This window comes from Tachypleus tridentatus, chromosome 9, assembly GCF_004210375.1.
Source record: "Tachypleus tridentatus isolate NWPU-2018 chromosome 9, ASM421037v1, whole genome shotgun sequence".
NCBI classification, from domain to species: Eukaryota; Metazoa; Arthropoda; class Merostomata; order Xiphosura; family Limulidae; genus Tachypleus; species Tachypleus tridentatus.
The window spans coordinates 133,111,091-133,130,076 of NC_134833.1; the positions used below are offsets into that span (position 1 = coordinate 133,111,091).

Sequence of the window (18,986 nt, forward strand, 5' to 3'; positions counted from 1 at the left end):
AATGGGAAGAGAAAAATAAAGTACTTCTGTTAGAACTCACATTTCCAAAAAAAAAAAACAAATGAAGGACAGTTAAATCCAAAGAGGTAGCATTGGGTTGCACTGCAAAGGAAGGAGGTGGAAACAGGTTGTCCAAACTCTCCTGCCCTGATTTACCCAGTAATGTAATATCCATATCCAGCCACATTTATGGAGACACAACAGGCTACATGAAAGTTTTCAATTTGAAACGTATCATGGTCAAGATCTTCTCAGTAAAAAGTGCATATCCCTAAGACAGAAAATCAGTACGTGGATCATCAGTGACCTGATTTATAACTGAAATCACTGTAGCAATGTGACAGTCAGAGTTCACTATATTGAAAGTAGGAAGAAAATATTCCACAAAAAACTAAGTAGGCAGAAATGAAATGACAGCAAACTAGGTTGTCAATACACAATAAAGTTAACTGAAAAGTGTTAACAAAATATAAAAACGCAAAACGAAATGAGAGCCCAATTGTACACTGGAATAAATAAAAGTGATAAAAAGTACTCTAATGGTATAGAGAGTGAGCTGCACTATGAGTGTGTGTTGGCACTCCTATTGGTGGAGGAATGTCACATGCCTATATTCATGCCACAGTGCAGCTACAAAATGAATAAACATGTAAGTGAGAACATCAACACTAGCAGTAAGCAAAAATTGTGCATATAGAGGGCAAACACAAGTCAAGAAAAGCTATTATGCAGTAAAGTATCATAACAGAATTTTCAAAAGAGGAATAAAATAGCAGCATTGGTAATCAGATAATTACACTATGTAACAAATTTTTACTTTTTTTTTGTTCTTGGACAGAAAGTGTTAATTCTCAATTGCTTATGCCTAAAGTAAATAAAAAAGACACTTTTCTCTTCAAACTTTGTTTTTGTGACCTGGGAGAATATAACGAAAACATGATGGGAGACTATATTTGGGGTCTGATACGTGAAAGTGGTTTACATTACAGTCGCAAATCTCGAACAACTACTCACTTCTAAACATTTCTCTATAACTTTAGTATAAATACATGTAAATCTTGATTCATATATTGTTTTATTCAGACCTTATGTAAATGAAAATGTGCAAATTTGTCCATATTTACATAGAAAATAGGTTAATTTCTAAATTTCATTGTCCAGGTCACAAAACCAAAGTTTGAAGGGAATAATGGCCATTTTCTGTTGCTTTTGCAACATAAGCAATTAAGAAATAACACATACTATCCAGGAACAAAATGTATGTAATATAGTGTAATTGGGCTTCAACAGATCTAACCTATAAAGAAGCTTCATATTCTTCTTTCATCAGTGACCAAGGTTAAATTTTAGTTTCATAATGTTACACAATTATATTCCAAATGTTAAGAGAATTTAAACAGCCTTATAAAAAGAAACAAACTTACAATTTTGGAAAAGACGAAATTTAACATTTTGTCAGTTCACAGGCCATTTTTAAACTCTCATAAATCCTCAACTACAATTTTTTGTGTAAACATTTATTTTTAAAAATCCACCATTTTCACCCAATACATTTAAAGTCTGGTCACTCTGTCTAAAAATAAACTGGCATGATGCAGAGAGTAAGTCATATCTAAGATCTTGATACTGTGTTTTAGCAGGCAGTTTGTAAGTAAAATTTCTGATGTAAGACTAGTTTGTTTGTAAAAATTTTCAAGTACAAGTACTAATGAGAACGATATCTTTTATTACATTTTGAAGTGTGTCAAACTTAAGTATAATGATTTTAAATTTCTCACTTACTTTTCATTGTTTTTTTCGATTTCTCACTTGACAAATCTGGACAAAATGGTTTAACGTTAGAAACTCTTCGTTTTGGTCTGTAAACTCCTGTCATGTGCAGTCCCATTTTATGGCATAGCTTTTTCAAATCCTCAGTATCTTGAAGACACGGAACTGTTACCGTTAGTAGTTCTTTCAAATGATTTTCATTGCTTTTTACTGACAAATCCTTTTCAAGTAAAACTTTCTTTCTCAAGCTCGTAGTTTCAGATGTAGCTGGAAGAATTGACTCAACCTTATTTTCCTCTATCTGGTGAGGTTCAGGGCTTTGGTCTTCTAATGTTAATTTCTCCTCAACATTTCTTTCTGATACACTTTCAGATTCCTCACTAGCCAAGCTCACTGAGATTTCATCATTAATGGTTGATTTAGACATCAAAGATGTTACTTTAACATTGTTCCTTCTAGAATCTGTGCAATTTTCTGACGCATTATTATCACCAGTTTCTCTCTCAATGGATGGTGGAGTCTTTAACGTTTCAAGAGTAACATCATTTGAAGAAGCTTCATTTTCTAGCTTTTTTTTAGTTTGTTTCATATCTGCTTGGCAGTCTACTTGAACTTCTCCTATTAAAGGAATTTCTAGAAGATCTTTAGGCCTATCCACACAATTAATGTCAATATTTTCAGTGTCTTCCTCCTGGAAATCCAAGAAATCTCCTTTCATCATTGAAACTGTTGAGGTAAATGAATCAGTAAAGTCAGACTCAATATCAAGACCAATATTATTCTCTAACATTACATATTCATCCCCTAAACTAATTTGTGACTGTGGATGAAGAATTAGAGAGTCAGCATCACCATTAGAAAGATTAAATTGAGGACTTCTGGTTTCCTGGAATCCTGAAACACATGACTGTGGCTCTGTGAAAGATAAACATCAAATTTCAGATTTTATGCAGTGAAGAAAATGTTATTAAACACGTTATGATATGTAAAAAGTTAAACCTCTTAGTTCTAATACAATTAATGTAGGCATTAAAATAGCCTAAAACTAACTTCTGAAAACAGCACAATTCTCATACATTTTATTCAGTATTACAGCTGAAAAATCTAATTGATTAATCTAGTACTTATGAACATTAATTAGTGTAAAACAAACTAATCAATTAAGGTCATGAAAATAACCAACTAATGAAAATTAATGTTTCAAATTATTACTGCATTTCAACTATTCAAGCAATTAAAATATTGCCATTATGTTTTATGTGAAGTAAAAGAATACTTAAAGACTTTTATATGCTTAGTCTACAGAGGTATCAAAATCCAATTTTAACTCTATAACAGATCTTCAAATTTGACTAGCATCAACATACTGGCATGGATTTTGCAAAAGCTTATAAGAGCCCCTGTCAAGTCTGTAATGATGCTGTTCACACAATCAAATATACTTTGATTACAAAAAAAAAGCTCACAAATAACTTTGTAGGATCATGTTGGCTACTGCAACTCCAATACTTAAATTTTAATTGGCTTACACTAGCATTGTAACATGCACAGTAATACAATATTTTCAAACTATATTATTGTATTAAGACATCTGATATTTGTAACTGAAAAATAAAGTAAATGTGTTAAAGTTTAAAATTACAAAAGCAATTATTATTTATTAGTAAATTCAGAACAGAAAGAAGATGTTTAATAAGTTTGATCATGACCTAAGCTACATTTGACAAACTACTTTACTTTTATACATGACCACAGGTTATAAAGGTGTCATATTGATCAGAAGTCATCATATTTCAGCTCTACTTTCATTTTCAATTGCAAACATCTCAATTTAGCCAACAAAAGTTTTGTTGTCAACATTTGGCAAATACAATATCAGTAAACAAACTAGTTTCTTCCTCACATTGTAACAAAAAGTTGGTACAAATGATGTACTTAATACAGTAAAAAGATCTGAAAAGAAATGGAAGAACATAGTCAGCAGAAGGTGGACAAGAATAGATTACTGAATTCATATCAAAGTACTATCACTAACCATTTGAATTCAGAAAAACACCAAATTGGTTTAGGTATGTGTGTATATTTTACATTGTTTTTTAACTCATTAACTAAATTTACCATAATATTCCTTTACTGTTTGTCTTTACATGTATAGCTTGAAAAATGTTACCTGTTTGTATGAAAATTGCAACAATCTACTCAAAGTGGACGTAAAAAAATTGTTCTAAAGACACTTGCATGTTAAAAACATTCAGAAATATATCTAAGTTTATCTTAGATTAAGAGCATCAGTGATTTTGCATGCATTTATAAATAATTTCCTCAAGTCTGATGCGATGATAGGCACTTCAGTTGATTATCAAATTACTTGTGAGCTTCAGATTTGGTTACTTAACTTTTATATAGATCCTACTATCCATTTATTTCATTAATTCAAATTTTGCTGTTGCTATTAAATTCTTTTATTACAATGTATGTTATGCAAAATCAATACATTTATATTTTTGTGTTTTTAATGTTTTAAAAAGTTGCTTGAAGATCATGAGATTATTCCTGGCACCAGTGGTACTGCAAAATACGGTCCTTCTGTATCCACCATTCCATTTCAACCTCAGATAAATGTAGTTCTGCAGGCACAAGATAAAAGAGCCTTTCAAAATCTTATTAAAACTACTTACTGCATGCCATGGATGAACAGCCCGTGTTTCTATTCAAAACTAGTTAAAGTGCAAAAATAAAATGTGGTACAACTAATTTCAAATTTTGACAATGCCAACAGAGTAAAAACAATTATTAACATTAATGCAAAAGCCATTAATGAGAAAGTAGCAGTAATTTCACATTCAGCAACAGCTTTTGAAGTGTCTGATGATGGAGGTGAAGCAAGAAAAACTGGCTCAGAAAAAATGATTTTCATCAGAACAGTCAAACAAGGTATGCCAGTTTATTTGTGTTGCCCTACAAAATACTGATATCTTTGATGATGTTGGTACAAATAATCTGAAGGAGATCACTGATGATGTATTCAAAGATAATGGATAGATTTCAATTCTAGCAGAGAAACACTATTTTAATATTAAAGTTACCAACACACTGTTTACAAAAATGAAAAATGATAATTGCCTTCAGCTTCTAGCATTCACGGTGTTTACCACAGAATTGAACTGACATTAAAAGATAGTGTATCTCAATCATTTGTTGATGTAGAAAACTTCTTGGCAACTATATACTAATTATTCACATAATCTGGAAAGTTCAAAAGACACTTTGACAATTCCCCATGTGTTTGGTGTGCATCATTTTAATTTTCTTAAAGTTCACAAAATAAGTCATGTATTGAACAATTGGGTAATTCTTTATGAAGCAATAGAGAATTCCCTTGCTAGTTTCAAAAGAAAGTAATGTTTGCTAAATTTCATGGACTCTTTTTAAAAAGGATTAAAGACTAATTTTATGCCACAATGTTACTTGTACAAAGATGTTATTAGATACTAATTATGCTAGAAAAAGCAAAGGATGCCTTAGATGTCAAGGAAAAAATGCAAGTACAAACTGTGAAAATTTTCAAACTTGAAATGGAAATGAAATCAGGTTCAGGCCTTATTAAGAGTGTTTTGCTTAAAAAAGGTGCCAGAAAAAGAAAAATGTGAACTTCATCAATTATACTTTTCCTACACTGAAAATATACTTTTGATAGATAACTTCTCTCATTCAGTGCTGCCCTCAGTGTGTGTGATTTTTGCTCATCGCTATCCTTGGTACCCCCCTTCCCCACCTACCCTCACATGTTTACATAAGGGATACAATAGCTTGATGGATTTGATTAGCAGAATACTGAAGTTGATTAGCAATTAGCATATATTACTTAGCATCTTTCTAACATTCATCATTTTCTCATATTATGGCACATACATCCAGCACTAAAAGTCTTGAATCTTTGTAAAGACATCCACTAACAAAAAATAAGTATATGGTATGTTTTCATTCTAATAACATTTTTATTCACCTTCAAACCCTAGCATTTAATTGTATCATACATAGCATTTCATAAACAAAATATTTCCTGGTATTTAAATTAAAATTTCTAAACTGCAAGAAATACCAAACACCTTCATCAGTTAGGGCACAACACACCATCCTGGTGCAGCTAGCTCCCTCTGTTCAAAAGAATCCAATATTCACTTCAAGATTAGGCAAAATAAATGCACTGGAAATGCAAGATGAGGTAAGTATTTATCAGAAATATATTATCAGTATAATAAAATTATATTTTGCAACACAATACCTTATCTCTCTCACATAATAACTAGAATCCCACACTTATCTGGAAGACTCATGCAAGTTTTACCTAGATCAGCACCCTTCTGAAAGTATCCAAAAATAGTCCATGGAAAGTACCACTCTTTTACATATCATTCAATCAGGCAAACAAGGAATATATCCAATACTTATTGAACACATCAAATGATATACAGTGTTTAGTGTGCATCATGTCATAATTAGTGAGTCAATTCCAGTCCAAAACTTGAAAACATTGGAGCACCCAGTCTACAGTAGAAGGAGGGTCCCAATCAACTTCACCTCAGCTCAAGAATAAAAAAAAAAAAAGAGGACTTTCATTTCAAAAAATGGCCAGCCCATTCATGCAGATTTAGCACACAACCAACACCAGTCACCTGGGAACCTGAAATCCAGGTGACAATAGGAAGGTGGAATGCAATGCGAAGGGTCAACTTCAACCATGCAGCACTGGAGGAGAGTCTTAGAATAATCATATGCATGAGAACATATTGGCCAATCCAGCTCCAACAAACACCAGCATACTCAAGAAGTAAAATCCAGACAGCAGTAGGAAGAAAGTTACCAGGTAGAGGGGTGGCCTGCATATAATGGATTTATCTATTATTTTACCAAGCAGCATCTGGAATTGTACATCAGGTTTTCAGTAGGAAGAGAGTACACACCAACTACAGTGTCAAAACACCATTTCCCCACTCTCAAATGAAAGAAATTGAGCACACTCAGGAAGATGCCTTCATGGTCCACCATCCCAGCAGCTGGGCACAGAAACCAGTGGCAAAAAAGTGCTATTTACTAATGTACACCATCAAGAAAGAAGAATGGACTGAATTGGAACAAATTACCATACAAGAGGATAGAGTGAACCCCCCCACAAGTGACCAGAAAAATGTCATTCATAAGGCAGAATGTAGCGATACCAGGATAAAAGCATGATGAAACAAGGAACAGAAGAGAAGTAGTAATGGAGGTGAAGAACGAAGCAGGATAAAGACTAAAAATCAAGAATGAGCAGGTCAGAAAAGTACAATGAGGAAAACCTGATATGGAATGGTTTGGATAATGTATAAAATACATGAAAGGAAAACGTTGGGCTCAACTAAGATAATTGTTGAAGAACTCTCCTTAGTAGATAACAAATTGAATGAATATGAGAAAATACTCCTCCAGCTTGACAACAAAACTACATGAACTACTTCATCTGTGTTGAACAATTCTGCCAACTTTGGAAGAATACATTACCTGCCCCCCTACACACATACTCTCAGTCTCAACAAATTGTATATAATTTAATTTTTACAATATTATGTCCTTTAACTGTCTTTTTCTCCATTTCCCCAAAAACAATATCACATTTGCTCTTTTTCAAAATTTACATTATAGTAATTTCAGGCTTAATTTTCTAAAGATCTAATTTACTGATGTTGATAAAGGTAGTTTTATGTATTAACAAAATCACAAAGTTTTCAAACGGAATTAGAAAATATCAAGCTTAGTTAAATCGTTGGGCTGTTTTATTTACAAGATGGTTCGTCCTAACTTTTTAAACCTTCGTAGACCTACAGCAATAGTACTAGTAGTACTAGCACTACTTACTACAAACAGTAAAACTAAGTAACATTTGACACCATAGATCGTGAGAACATATTTACTTCAAACTTATTAATGTTATTTCATTAGTGTAAAAAATATAAATAAATAAAATACAAATATCACTTTGTACAGAATTAACTTTACTGGTCATCGAACAATAAAACCTATTAATACTTTTCACTGGTTAACTAATGTACATCCTAAGCCTTAAATTTATAATAATAAACACTTACAAAAAAAAAAAAAAAAGAAAGGAACACTTAACAGCAATACTAATACAGACACGTAGCGCCAGACGACACAGCTCATCATTTCCTATAAACTATATGATCAAACTAAGTAACAAGATACTGAATAAATTTATTGTTACTTATGTAACTACACATAACTGCTACATGACAAAGAATTTAAACATTCACAAAGAGGTTACAGAATCACAATACGACTTCTATAAGAATCACTTACCACTGATAGTACTTTCAACGTCCATTTTGTCTCACATGGTACAGAAAACTGAGCCTCGTGATTGGTTGGTACAAGATGAAACTAAAGATTTCGCGCCAGTAAGTATTTTATAACTTAATAAATCATTTTAAGTTAAAAACCGAAAAGGCTGCAACTTATAATGTAATTATTCAAATACATTTTAACCTGCATTTGATATTATTAATTAATTCAATGCTACCTAAATCTGGGGTTCAAATACTAAGATTAAATAACTTGTTTATCATTTCTAAACCTAAACACATTAACTGAACAAAAATATCTCGTGTTCAGATTCAATTTTTTTTTCTTTTTGCCAAACAGACAGATCTACTCCTATATTATAAACGAGCAGCAGTCTGGTAATTAATACTGTAGATTATGCTATACATTCCTCCTTTCATATAAAAATATATATGTTCTGAATTAGTATTTAACGTCTGCATCATCCTGTTGTATTCTGTTATTTTCAATTTTTTGAGTAATGATGTCAGGAAAATAGTTTCAGATATAATTTTATAGGGAGCTCATTCTCCTAGCCACCGGCACACCAGTTCATCATATCCTCTTAAAAATAAGTATAATTATTAGGTAATTAACTTTTTGTGCATGATTTCCTCGGAACCTTTAGTGTCTGATAAAAGTTGAAGTAATAATTTGACAAATTAAGCATATTCCATATTTTAAGGACACTTTACCTTGTGCTACTAACGTTTTTTACTTTTACAATAATGTAAAACAGCAATATCTACAGCAAAAAATAGCATTCATTGTTGTTACTTTTTCGATCTTAAAATTTACGTGTGTTATCTGTGCTGTATAATCCACTGCAGGGAAGTTAACAACAGAATTTAACATTGTAAATCTGGAACGCACTGCCAGTGGCACAGCTGCCGTGTATACTCATATGCTCAAGCATCTACATGATTTTTAAAAATAAAAAAAACATGTATATGATATATATTTAATGTATAAAATAAAATATTAAGAAATATAAAATTAATGTTTTCCCATTCGTTCGTTCATTTTTTAGGCATATAACGATTTGCCTAGTAGACATCCAATCAGGGCTTTGCATATATGCATCAACATATATTTGGTGTTGGCTAAACCACGAACTGCTGACCTACTTTAGGCAAAAAAAGAAAAGAAAAAATAATGTAGATTCATAAAGAGTAAATTCATTTTTATTTACGAGTGTAAAAAGTGTTAGTTATATGCAGAAAACAAATAACTTTTTCATCCATTTATAAAAATAAAATACGGCAACGGAAAAAATGAATATCTGGTAAATTTCTGTTTTTGATCAAACAAGTTCAATAATTATCTAAACTGTTCACTGTATACGAACATGGACATCAACAGAAATTATAAAAGTAAATGTTTACCTCACGGACATACATATATAAATATAGTTGGTTGTTATTACTCACGCATAAAAATGATAAACATCAATATATTACATAATATAACTTAAATTAAAATGAATTATGTATCCATTTGAAACTTCTTTGTTTTTTTGGAATTCCGCACAAAGCTACTCGAGGGCTATCTGTGCTAGCCGTCCCTAATTTTGCAGTGTAAGACCAGAGAGAAGACAGCTAGTCATCACCACTCACCGTCAACTCTTGAGCTACTTTTTTTATCAACAACTAGTGGGATTGACCGTAACATTATAACGCCCCCACGGCTGAAAGGGCGAGCATGTTTGGTACGACCGGGATTCGAACCCGCGACCCTCAGATTACGAGTCGCACGCCTAACGTGCTTGGCCATGCCGGGCCCCATTTGAAACTTTAAAAGCAGACAAGTGGCCGCCCACTTTTAAATTTCATGGATGCTCCAAATTTAGCCCTTCTAAACGATTCCACCCCAACACACTCATCGGAACGATATACCAGTGATATAGCAGATCACTGTCTGATCTCATCTCATCAATGTTCATTTAATATAGGTTGCGATATTGATAGTAATCACTTACCAATGCAACATGTCTTTTGTTTCGCCGCTTACAAAATTTGACAAATAAATAGATCCAAACTGAACTACGAATAAGCGAAGGGGCATGACTGTGCAGTTACACTAGACCAATTATTACCTGGTTTGATAACAAAAAAGTGCAATGTATCCAATCATTCTAGACGCATGATCCCAGAGAATAGGCTCGGAAATATATACCAAAAATACACACATGAGCAAATGGCAACCGCACACGCAACTGCTACAAATGATAAAAGGACTGTGTAGACAGTATATGAACATCGGAAACGCAACAATTAAAATACACGTTAATACACTATGAAATAGGATATGCAATGAAGATAAGTAATTGAAACAAGATAACTTTTGTTTCTAACAAACGATGAAACAGACTCAATGCAATTCTGGTCATGTTTGGAACGGTTCCCAAACAGTGATAGAAGAAATCATACATACCCAACACTAGTAACACACCAGCACACAAATATAAAGAAAAAAACAGAATCATTCAAAGCACATAGATATCCAGATATGTATGCACACTTTCAAAATCAAGTGAATAATCACATAACTCGAGATAGTAATAACTATAAACCAAAACACTCGATACACATTTACACTACACTAAGCATAACATAAAAAGATAAAAATGGCATTAAATAGCGAGTAACTGAAGTTATTATAATAGAATTTATAAAATCTATCAGAACCACAAAAAACACATTGCCGGGATACGATGGCATACAAACCATCTCCCCAAAGAAGGCACGAAGCGAACCGCTTCGGAATTAAGCACAAAGGGCTGTTCGTCCTTTGCCACCACTGGTACTGAAACGTGATTTTAAGAGATGTAAGCCTGCAGACATACCGCGAGAGGCCACTAACGAATCGATTAGCATTCAACGGTAATTTTAAACTTAATCTTGACGTTCTGGTTAAATATCAGCCTCTTGAAAGCAAGAAAAATGTTCTAGTGTTACGACGAACCAAATAAACAGCGCCCCAACAACTTTAACAGCTGTAAAGGCAAAATTCAAATGTGTATCAACTAACAGACTATCCATATTTTTGGAAATCACATCAAAATTACCTAACATGCAGAATGGTTTTAGGAAATTTATTTGAACGTCTAGTCATTCAGTGAACTGAAGCCATAACAGATAGCTTTAATAAAATAAATGTATCGTTTCTTACTTTTGTGACGATACGGTTTAGCGGTCTAAGCTCAGTTCAGAACTCTGTCATCTCTTAACCGATTTGAAATATAATTACAATTTTGCACACAGGAGATCAAATCATTTCGATTGATGTATTACACGACGCCAGAGGTTTCATAGATTAGTTTACTCTAATCATATCTGAAATAATTTCCATCTGAGGGTAGACTATAAGAGATCCTGACAAGTAAGAAAAATGAATTAGATAAACTCGCGCCCCACGGTTGATATTACTGGTGCACAAAAATATAACTAGTAAATGAGGGAAAAGGTCTTATAGATTAATAAATTCTGATTTACTTAAAAGAATTTCAGCTCGTTTCCTCTTGTTTATTGTTGCATTAGCTACTCCCCGCTAGTACAATGGTAAATCTACAGATTTACAACGCTAAAATCAGGTGTTCGATTTCCCTCTGTTGGCTCAACAAATAGCCCGATGTGGCTTTGCTATAAGAAAACATATATACATATTAATGCTTTAACGAGAGATTGAAGGATTTGTTAAATGAAAGCAAACATAAGTGATTCGTTGCAAAAAAAAAAAGAAGAAAAAGGCCTGCCATGGCCAGGTGGTTAAGGAGTTCGACTCATAATCCAAGGAACGCGGGTTCGAATCCCCATCGCACCAAACATGCTCACCCTTTCAGCCGTGGGAGCGTTATAATGTTACAGTCAATTCCACTATTCGTTGGTAAAAGAGTAGCCCAAGAGTTGGTGGTGGGTGGTGATGACCAGCTGACTTTCCTCTAGTCTTACACTGCTAATTTAGAGAAGGCTAGCGCAGATAGCCCTCCTGTAGTTTTGTGCGAAATTAAAACAAACAAACAAACAATATACAGTACTGAAATATCCTTGTGGGCAGAATACGTCACTTTCTAAAGTGAGCCGGGCACTGTATATTAAGCCTAGGTTAAACGAATTGAAACTGGCCAGCTTATGACTTTAGCTAAAAAAACAATAATAGCTGAGCAATGCTGTGAGGAAACAGAAGTCATTAGGTGATGCCATCTACTGGTCAAAGAGAGCAAGTTAATATTTTGAATCTAGGCACACTTACTTTATCTAGTTCTCCACCAACTTACCTACAGTGAAGACTTATATTTTCACAAACATTCTGTTTAATTTTTCTTAATCCTAAAGTTTTATTCTCCAGTTGTGTGCACTTATCTTTCAACTCCTATATCCCTAACAAGTTCTAACATGGTATTTATACAGATTCTCAGTTGATATAAATTCATCTGTTTTTTGTTAGTTCCCACTCATTGAATTCCATTTTTTAACCATCTTTATATTATCTCACCAAATTTGCTTTCTTCAGTGTTTCTACTTCAGTTTTTTTCAATTATAATATTATGATTAATAGCCCTCCATCCTTCAGTGTCATTTTAGTGCAAGCCTCTTTTCTACCTCACTTGAATTTACTGTCCTGCTATTATTCAATTTAGTTTTTCTTTTTTTTTAATTTGCAATATAAATTTCCACCAAATCCAGCGAGATAAATATACTTTTATTTTACATTTCTTGAACAAATAGAAAACAAAATCTGTTTGTCAAATGTTCCTTCACCACATATCAGGCAAGTAGCTATAACTTTTAGGCTTTCTTACAGCAGTCATTTTCATGGGAAAATGCATGCAATACCTAACCAAATAGAAATGATCCAGAACAATAAGCAACTAGAGCAAAAGCAACTTAGACACAAACCTTGTTATAACTATAAAGATTCAGTTAAAATTGTATGTGTGAAAAAATTTGGAACTTATCTACTAAAACATTCACCTTATTAACTGAAGAAGGCAAGGATTACTAGATGTGCATTTACACACCAACCACTTATCTCTTTCCCCTATAATCTTTAGACTTTCATAAATGCTCCTAATTTTAAAATTTGAGGAAGTCTACATATTATATAGACCTGTATTTGTTAATAACTCACTCAACAAAACTAAATTATTCCAAACTAGAAAAGCATTGTGTTATATATCATAACCCTTGTAGTGTATATTTTATCCATTTACCTTTAAGCCTGCCTTCTCAGGAGTTCCCAACTTTAAAATTCAGTGGAATTTTTTAATCCTGGAATTACAGCTTATAGAATTTTTAGTAAACAAAACAAACCACATTTTAATTTGAATCACTATATTAAATACGTATACGTGCAAGTGTTCTAAAGAAATAGTGCACAGTAACTTGTATTATTGGTTAAAAATTGATGGCGTGTGAGCCTTTACCAACTTCAAATTCTTGCTTATTATCTTGTTCATGATACTAAGGGATATGCCCAGCTTCCTTACAATGATTTTTGGAATTGTAAGCTTTCTCCCAATTTGTGAAAGATAATTTTCTTAAAGTTGACTTGAGGTGAGTTGGAAACTAAATATTCCCAAAGTGCTTTTAGTTTTTATGGACAACTTTGAAGGCTCCCTTCTCAAATATTGTGACCTTTATCACTGTATTATTTAAATCACAATACAAATATCTTTCTTTAAAAAGTCTGTAACAAATCTTCTCCCTTTTAAGTTATACAGTTAGGATTTTGCTATGAGCCAAATACATAAGTCCTCAATATATCACCAATAATGCCAAGGCATTACCTTTATATATGCAAATTGTTCCTGCATTGTATGATTAACCCTCTCTTCTTCAGTTGGGCCTGGCATGGCCAAAAGTGTTAAGGCATTTGACTTGTAATCCGACGGTTGCGGGTTCAAATCCCGGTTACACCAAACATGCTCGCCCTTTCAGCTGTGGAAGCATTATAATGTGACGGTCAATCCCGCTATTCATTGGTAAAAGAGTAGCCCAAGAGTTGGCAGTGGGTGGTGATGACTAGCTGCCTTCCCTCTAGTCTTACACTGCTAAATTAGGGATGGCTAGCCCAGATAGCCCTCGAGTAGTTTTGCACGAAATTCAAAAAACAAAAAAACAAACAAACTCTTCTTCCATTTCTCTGTATGTTGGTTTGATAAGTTATATCACACCAACTGATAATGATTCAACTACCAGTAATGTACAGGCATCACTTAATAAAATAATTCCCTTACAAGTGAAGTGAAAAGAATGATGTCAATGCTAAAAATGATAAATTAAGGAGCTGTATATACGTTTTTTTTTTTTACAGCCTAAACAAAGTTTATTTCAGGTGACCACAAAGCTACAAAATAACAACCTGCACACAGCCATCCATAATTTTGAACTAAAAATTTAAGAAAGAAGGCAATTAAACAACAGTTTTCACTGCCAACTTCTCTAACCAAACTGAATAGTGGGGTTTGTTACTTGTAACACACACATGGTTTCAAATAAGGTGGGTGATATTAATCAATACAATGTGAACCATGAACTCCTGGATTGACAGTCTGGCACACCAACTGCTGGCCACCCAGCCCCAGAAATGTAAAGAAAGTAAAGCCCAAAAGATCAGTTTTTTTTAATAACTATACAATGTGCATATACTTAAAAATTGTACATTGCACCTGACTCTAAAAAAAATTTGTGAAATTGTAATAGCTCAAGCCAGAAATTTGTCTACATAAAAGAGAAGCTAATTATAAAAATAGAAGCAAATTTAATAAAATTTGTATTCAACAAACAAACATTTCAGTATTTGAAATCTTCATTTAAAAACAACATTAACAAGTACATCTTGTTGAGTTCTGCTTTTTTCCTCACCTTGCATAGCCATGAACCTAAATTTTTATTTATATTATTAGTAATATTACTTTGAGTAATTTCATCATAAGATTAGCTGATTATGCCTCATCTAGTGCATCATATTTAGTCTTAGGTTCATTTCCTTAGAAAGAACTTTGTTAAATAAGGTTTGGAGAAGAGCTACTAGGATGATACCCATGATAAAAAGGTTGTTACAAGTTTTCACAGGAAGACATTAAGATGTCTAACAACTTCTTTTGAAAAAATGAAGAACTGAAGGGTATCTTAATGAGATGTTTAAGATTAACTGAACTTTGTCATTGCATTCTTTTTTTCTTACTTAATGGTAAGAATGGTAGGACTAAGTTACACAAGTGAAAATATTGGCAGGTTATAATTCATCTTCAGCTAATAAAATTTTATTGTTCTAACAGGGTTGGTGGACTATAAAATTTAGAAGGTTTTGTAGATATCTGAATGACTGTGGGTGGTTTAGATTTTTTGTAGAGTGTTTGGTTTGTTTTGAATTTTGCCCAAAGAAGCATGAGGACTATCTGCACTAGCCATCCCTAATCTAGTAGTGTAAGACTAGTGGGAAGGCAGCTAGACATCACCACCCACTGTTGGGCTACTCTTTTTACCAACAAGTAGTGGAATTGACCATAACATTATAACACCCCCATGACTGAAAGGGCAAGCATGTTTGGTGTGACGGGGATTCAAACCTGCGACCTATGGATTACAAGTCGAATACCTTAACCATCTGGCCATGCTTGCCCTTTTAGTAGAGGAAATGGCCTACATGGGCCAATGAAATCCTTGTGGTCCTTATTTCATCCACAATTATAAATGGAACTGAGGTAAAACTAAGTAATAAATATAACAGAATGACAAAATCTAAATTTTAAAAACTTAATACATTACTTAACATGATTTTGTAGTTACAGTTGACAATACAAGTCCTTTTGTTAATTTGAGATTAAACTTAATTGTGAAAAAAAATCAAACTTAAGTTATTCTCAAGTGATGGACATGAAAGAAGTTGGCATTATTTTGGATTTAAGTATAATATCAACTACATTTTATGAACACATCCATTAAAAAACAAAACAAAAGCAGGACACACATATAGATTTCAGCTTTTGAACAAGAGTAAAAAAACACAATAAACAGATTTTTATGAAATATTGTAAGGGTAGCCATTGCTGAATATCATAGAATTTCCATTTGATCAATGGTGAAATTAAAGTTTGAATATTTCATCAGATATCTTAACATTTGTTTACTTCTTGCTCTTTTTTTATTGTTACTTAGTAGTGTTATTCCACTGTTTTAGATCTAAAAGTTAGATGCAACCTACTATAAGAGCAATCCATTTCAAAATAAAAAAACATCCAAGTTTCATGCTTACTTTGTAACATTTTAATTTTTGGAACCTTTCATTTTGTTGCACTTATCCTATCAATTTGCACAGTAGGCAAACAATCTTAATGCAAAGTTTTAGCTTCCTAATCAATAATTTTAACAGTATGATCCATCTTATTAAACGTTTATTTAAAATCAATATCTATTTAGCCTAGCCATCATATCCAGAACATCATCATATTTATCAGTGGACTTTCTTTATCCATTTTCTTTTAGTCATTTTGTGTAGTAACTATACAGTAACTGGCAAGTTTACTGAATATAACATGTGAATTACTTTGTTCTTTAGTAGTAAATTCTTATGACTATGTTAAAAATCTATTTATAAAAAAGATCACAGATACCAATACTTTAACTTACTATTAACTAGGCTTAATTTTAAATTGTTTCCTTCCTTTATTTGTAAGAGGAGTTTCAAACTTTATAAACAATAAGGAGATACATGCCTTGTTGCTATTACCTTTTTCTAATTATAAAACCTTTTCACAGACCACAGATTAAGAACTACTGCTCCATAAGTGCTGAGGCATCCAAGATGTTAAACATCAAAATATAAATTTGTGCTTCTAAAAACAAAACTCAAATTAGTTGATTTAATTTTTTAGACACTTACTATTTTACTGTAAAAGTTTCTTCTGTTTATTCCTTTTAACTTAGTAGAAAAATAAATTTCAGAAGTTACATATAAAACATTTTTGGAATTATAACTACACTGAGCATCAATAATAAAAATAGTTCACAAGTGGAATTACAGTTACATTTAGCTGTGGCATAGGAGCTCATTGAATGACAGTTTTTTTCTTCAACTACAAATTATAAGCTCATGGCTTCATCATATCTTGATTAACTTGAGATCTAATTACTGTTTTGGACTCAGGAGGCAAGCTAAACCTTTCAATTCATATATTTGACTGCATCCAATGTTTCAGCTCAGTTTAATATATGCATACACAAATTTCTCTTAAACACGTTGAAATGGTATAATTCATGGTTACAACATACCAATGTAACAGTAAATACATCACATTCTGTTGGAACTCAAAACACATTTTTCACGAGGACTTATAGTTTCTTGATAATACATCTAATGACAATCACACTGAGGATGAAACTTCACCTTCAAGGACTGTTTGGTCCTGTATGTTACATGGAAATGAAATCCTCAACAGACTTCAATCCCAAAATAAATCAGAAATTGAAATTATGACATTTGTTCAACAGGCTTTTAAAGTTTGAGAAGAGAGAGATCACTCAATGATGTGTTGCATTTTTATTTTGTAGTTTAACTTTCAGTTGTTGAATCACTTTCTGCCAGATAGTTTTTACACAGAACTAGATTGATAATAATTGTAGATATGTAATAATGTTCTAGGTATAAAATCCCTGTAATATGGTTCTATATGTAATTGTTCACACAGAATGCAAAGTTGGTTTATGAGAGAAAAGAGTAAAAAGAAAGTGCATCCAGAGCAGGAGTCAGTCTGTTTACATTTCTTGTGCAGTGATGTAATATAGCATTATTAAACCATGTGCAAATCTCACAGCATAGGTATATTAAAGTTAACATGAAGGCATCTTGTACAGCATAATTTAAGTTAGTACTGCTGACCAAAAGGAAAGTAAACCAATCAGTAGGGCCTGCCACACATGCAACTACAGGTGTCCAAATATCAAAATTGACTGGAATTTTTTGCAACAATGTGTAATATTTCATTTTAAAAATATAAGCTATAATTACTAAATTATATCCTAATTAGATTTCACTTGGAAACAAACATTCTTTTGAAGTAATTTTCCTGATATAATTAAGCTCTCACTTTGAAATAAATCTAAAATTGCAAACAAACTTAAGATGTCTTCAAAAACAATGTAATAAAAAATAACAATTGACTACATAAAAAATAGTATGGTGAGACATTCCGTTTTTTACCCAAATCTTGAAACATTGTATCCTTAATTGACCATCATAGTAAAATGTAGGGCATATTCAACAGTGTACTGCAGTCCAAGTCTTAGATCTTCAGCACAGGAAAGTACACTGAACACCACAAAAAAATTTAGTTTGATGCAATGTAGGTTGACTAACATTTTAGAATTTCTTTCAATTAAGCCTTTTACAGCCTAATAATCTCTAACTTAAAACAGTTTTCAATACAAAAATTATTTAACCTTACAAACCAAAAATGGGAAAGTTTCAAATAAAAGGTTCTCTTTAAAATAAATGTTTAATAGTCACGAAGCATTTACTTTCCCTACGAGAATTAAATGTTGAGATATACATGTACACATTTTTTATGCAAGATCTTAATGCAGTATTCCCCCCCAAAATTAAGAAACATGCATTTAATCATACAAAACATTTCTGGAATTGTAATTACACTGAGCATTAATACAAAATATCAACAGTAAAATTACAATTATATATTTAGCCATGGCATAGGGGCTCACTGAATGGTTAAACTTTGTCAAGTACAAATGTTTAGATCATAGCTTCATCTTTTGACCAATTTGAGATCTAATTAGTTTTGGACTCAGGAGGTCAAATCCTTTCGACTGATGTATTTG

The 18,986-nt window shown here is 32.5% G+C and overlaps 1 protein-coding gene across 3 annotated transcripts in view; it reads right to left on the minus strand.

Annotated features, from left to right (window-relative positions):
- The window catches only part of LOC143226413 (histone-lysine N-methyltransferase SUV39H2-like), a 65,431-nt gene extending 57,147 nt beyond the window's left edge, over positions 1-8,284 (minus strand). Inside the window, exons 1-2 of one of the 3 annotated variants that reach the window (XM_076457347.1) lie at positions 8,128-8,284; positions 1,783-2,685 (exon numbers count right to left, since the gene is read on the minus strand). In XM_076457347.1, the coding sequence (XP_076313462.1) occupies positions 1,783-2,685; positions 8,128-8,152 (928 nt within the window). In that variant the 5' untranslated portion in view covers positions 8,153-8,284. Of the gene's footprint in view, positions 1-1,782; positions 2,686-5,879; positions 5,973-8,044; positions 8,106-8,127 lie in introns of those variants that run through there. The other 2 variants (XM_076457348.1, XM_076457346.1) reach the window with 2 other exon arrangements.
- Positions 8,285-18,986: the final 10,702 nt, after the last annotated feature.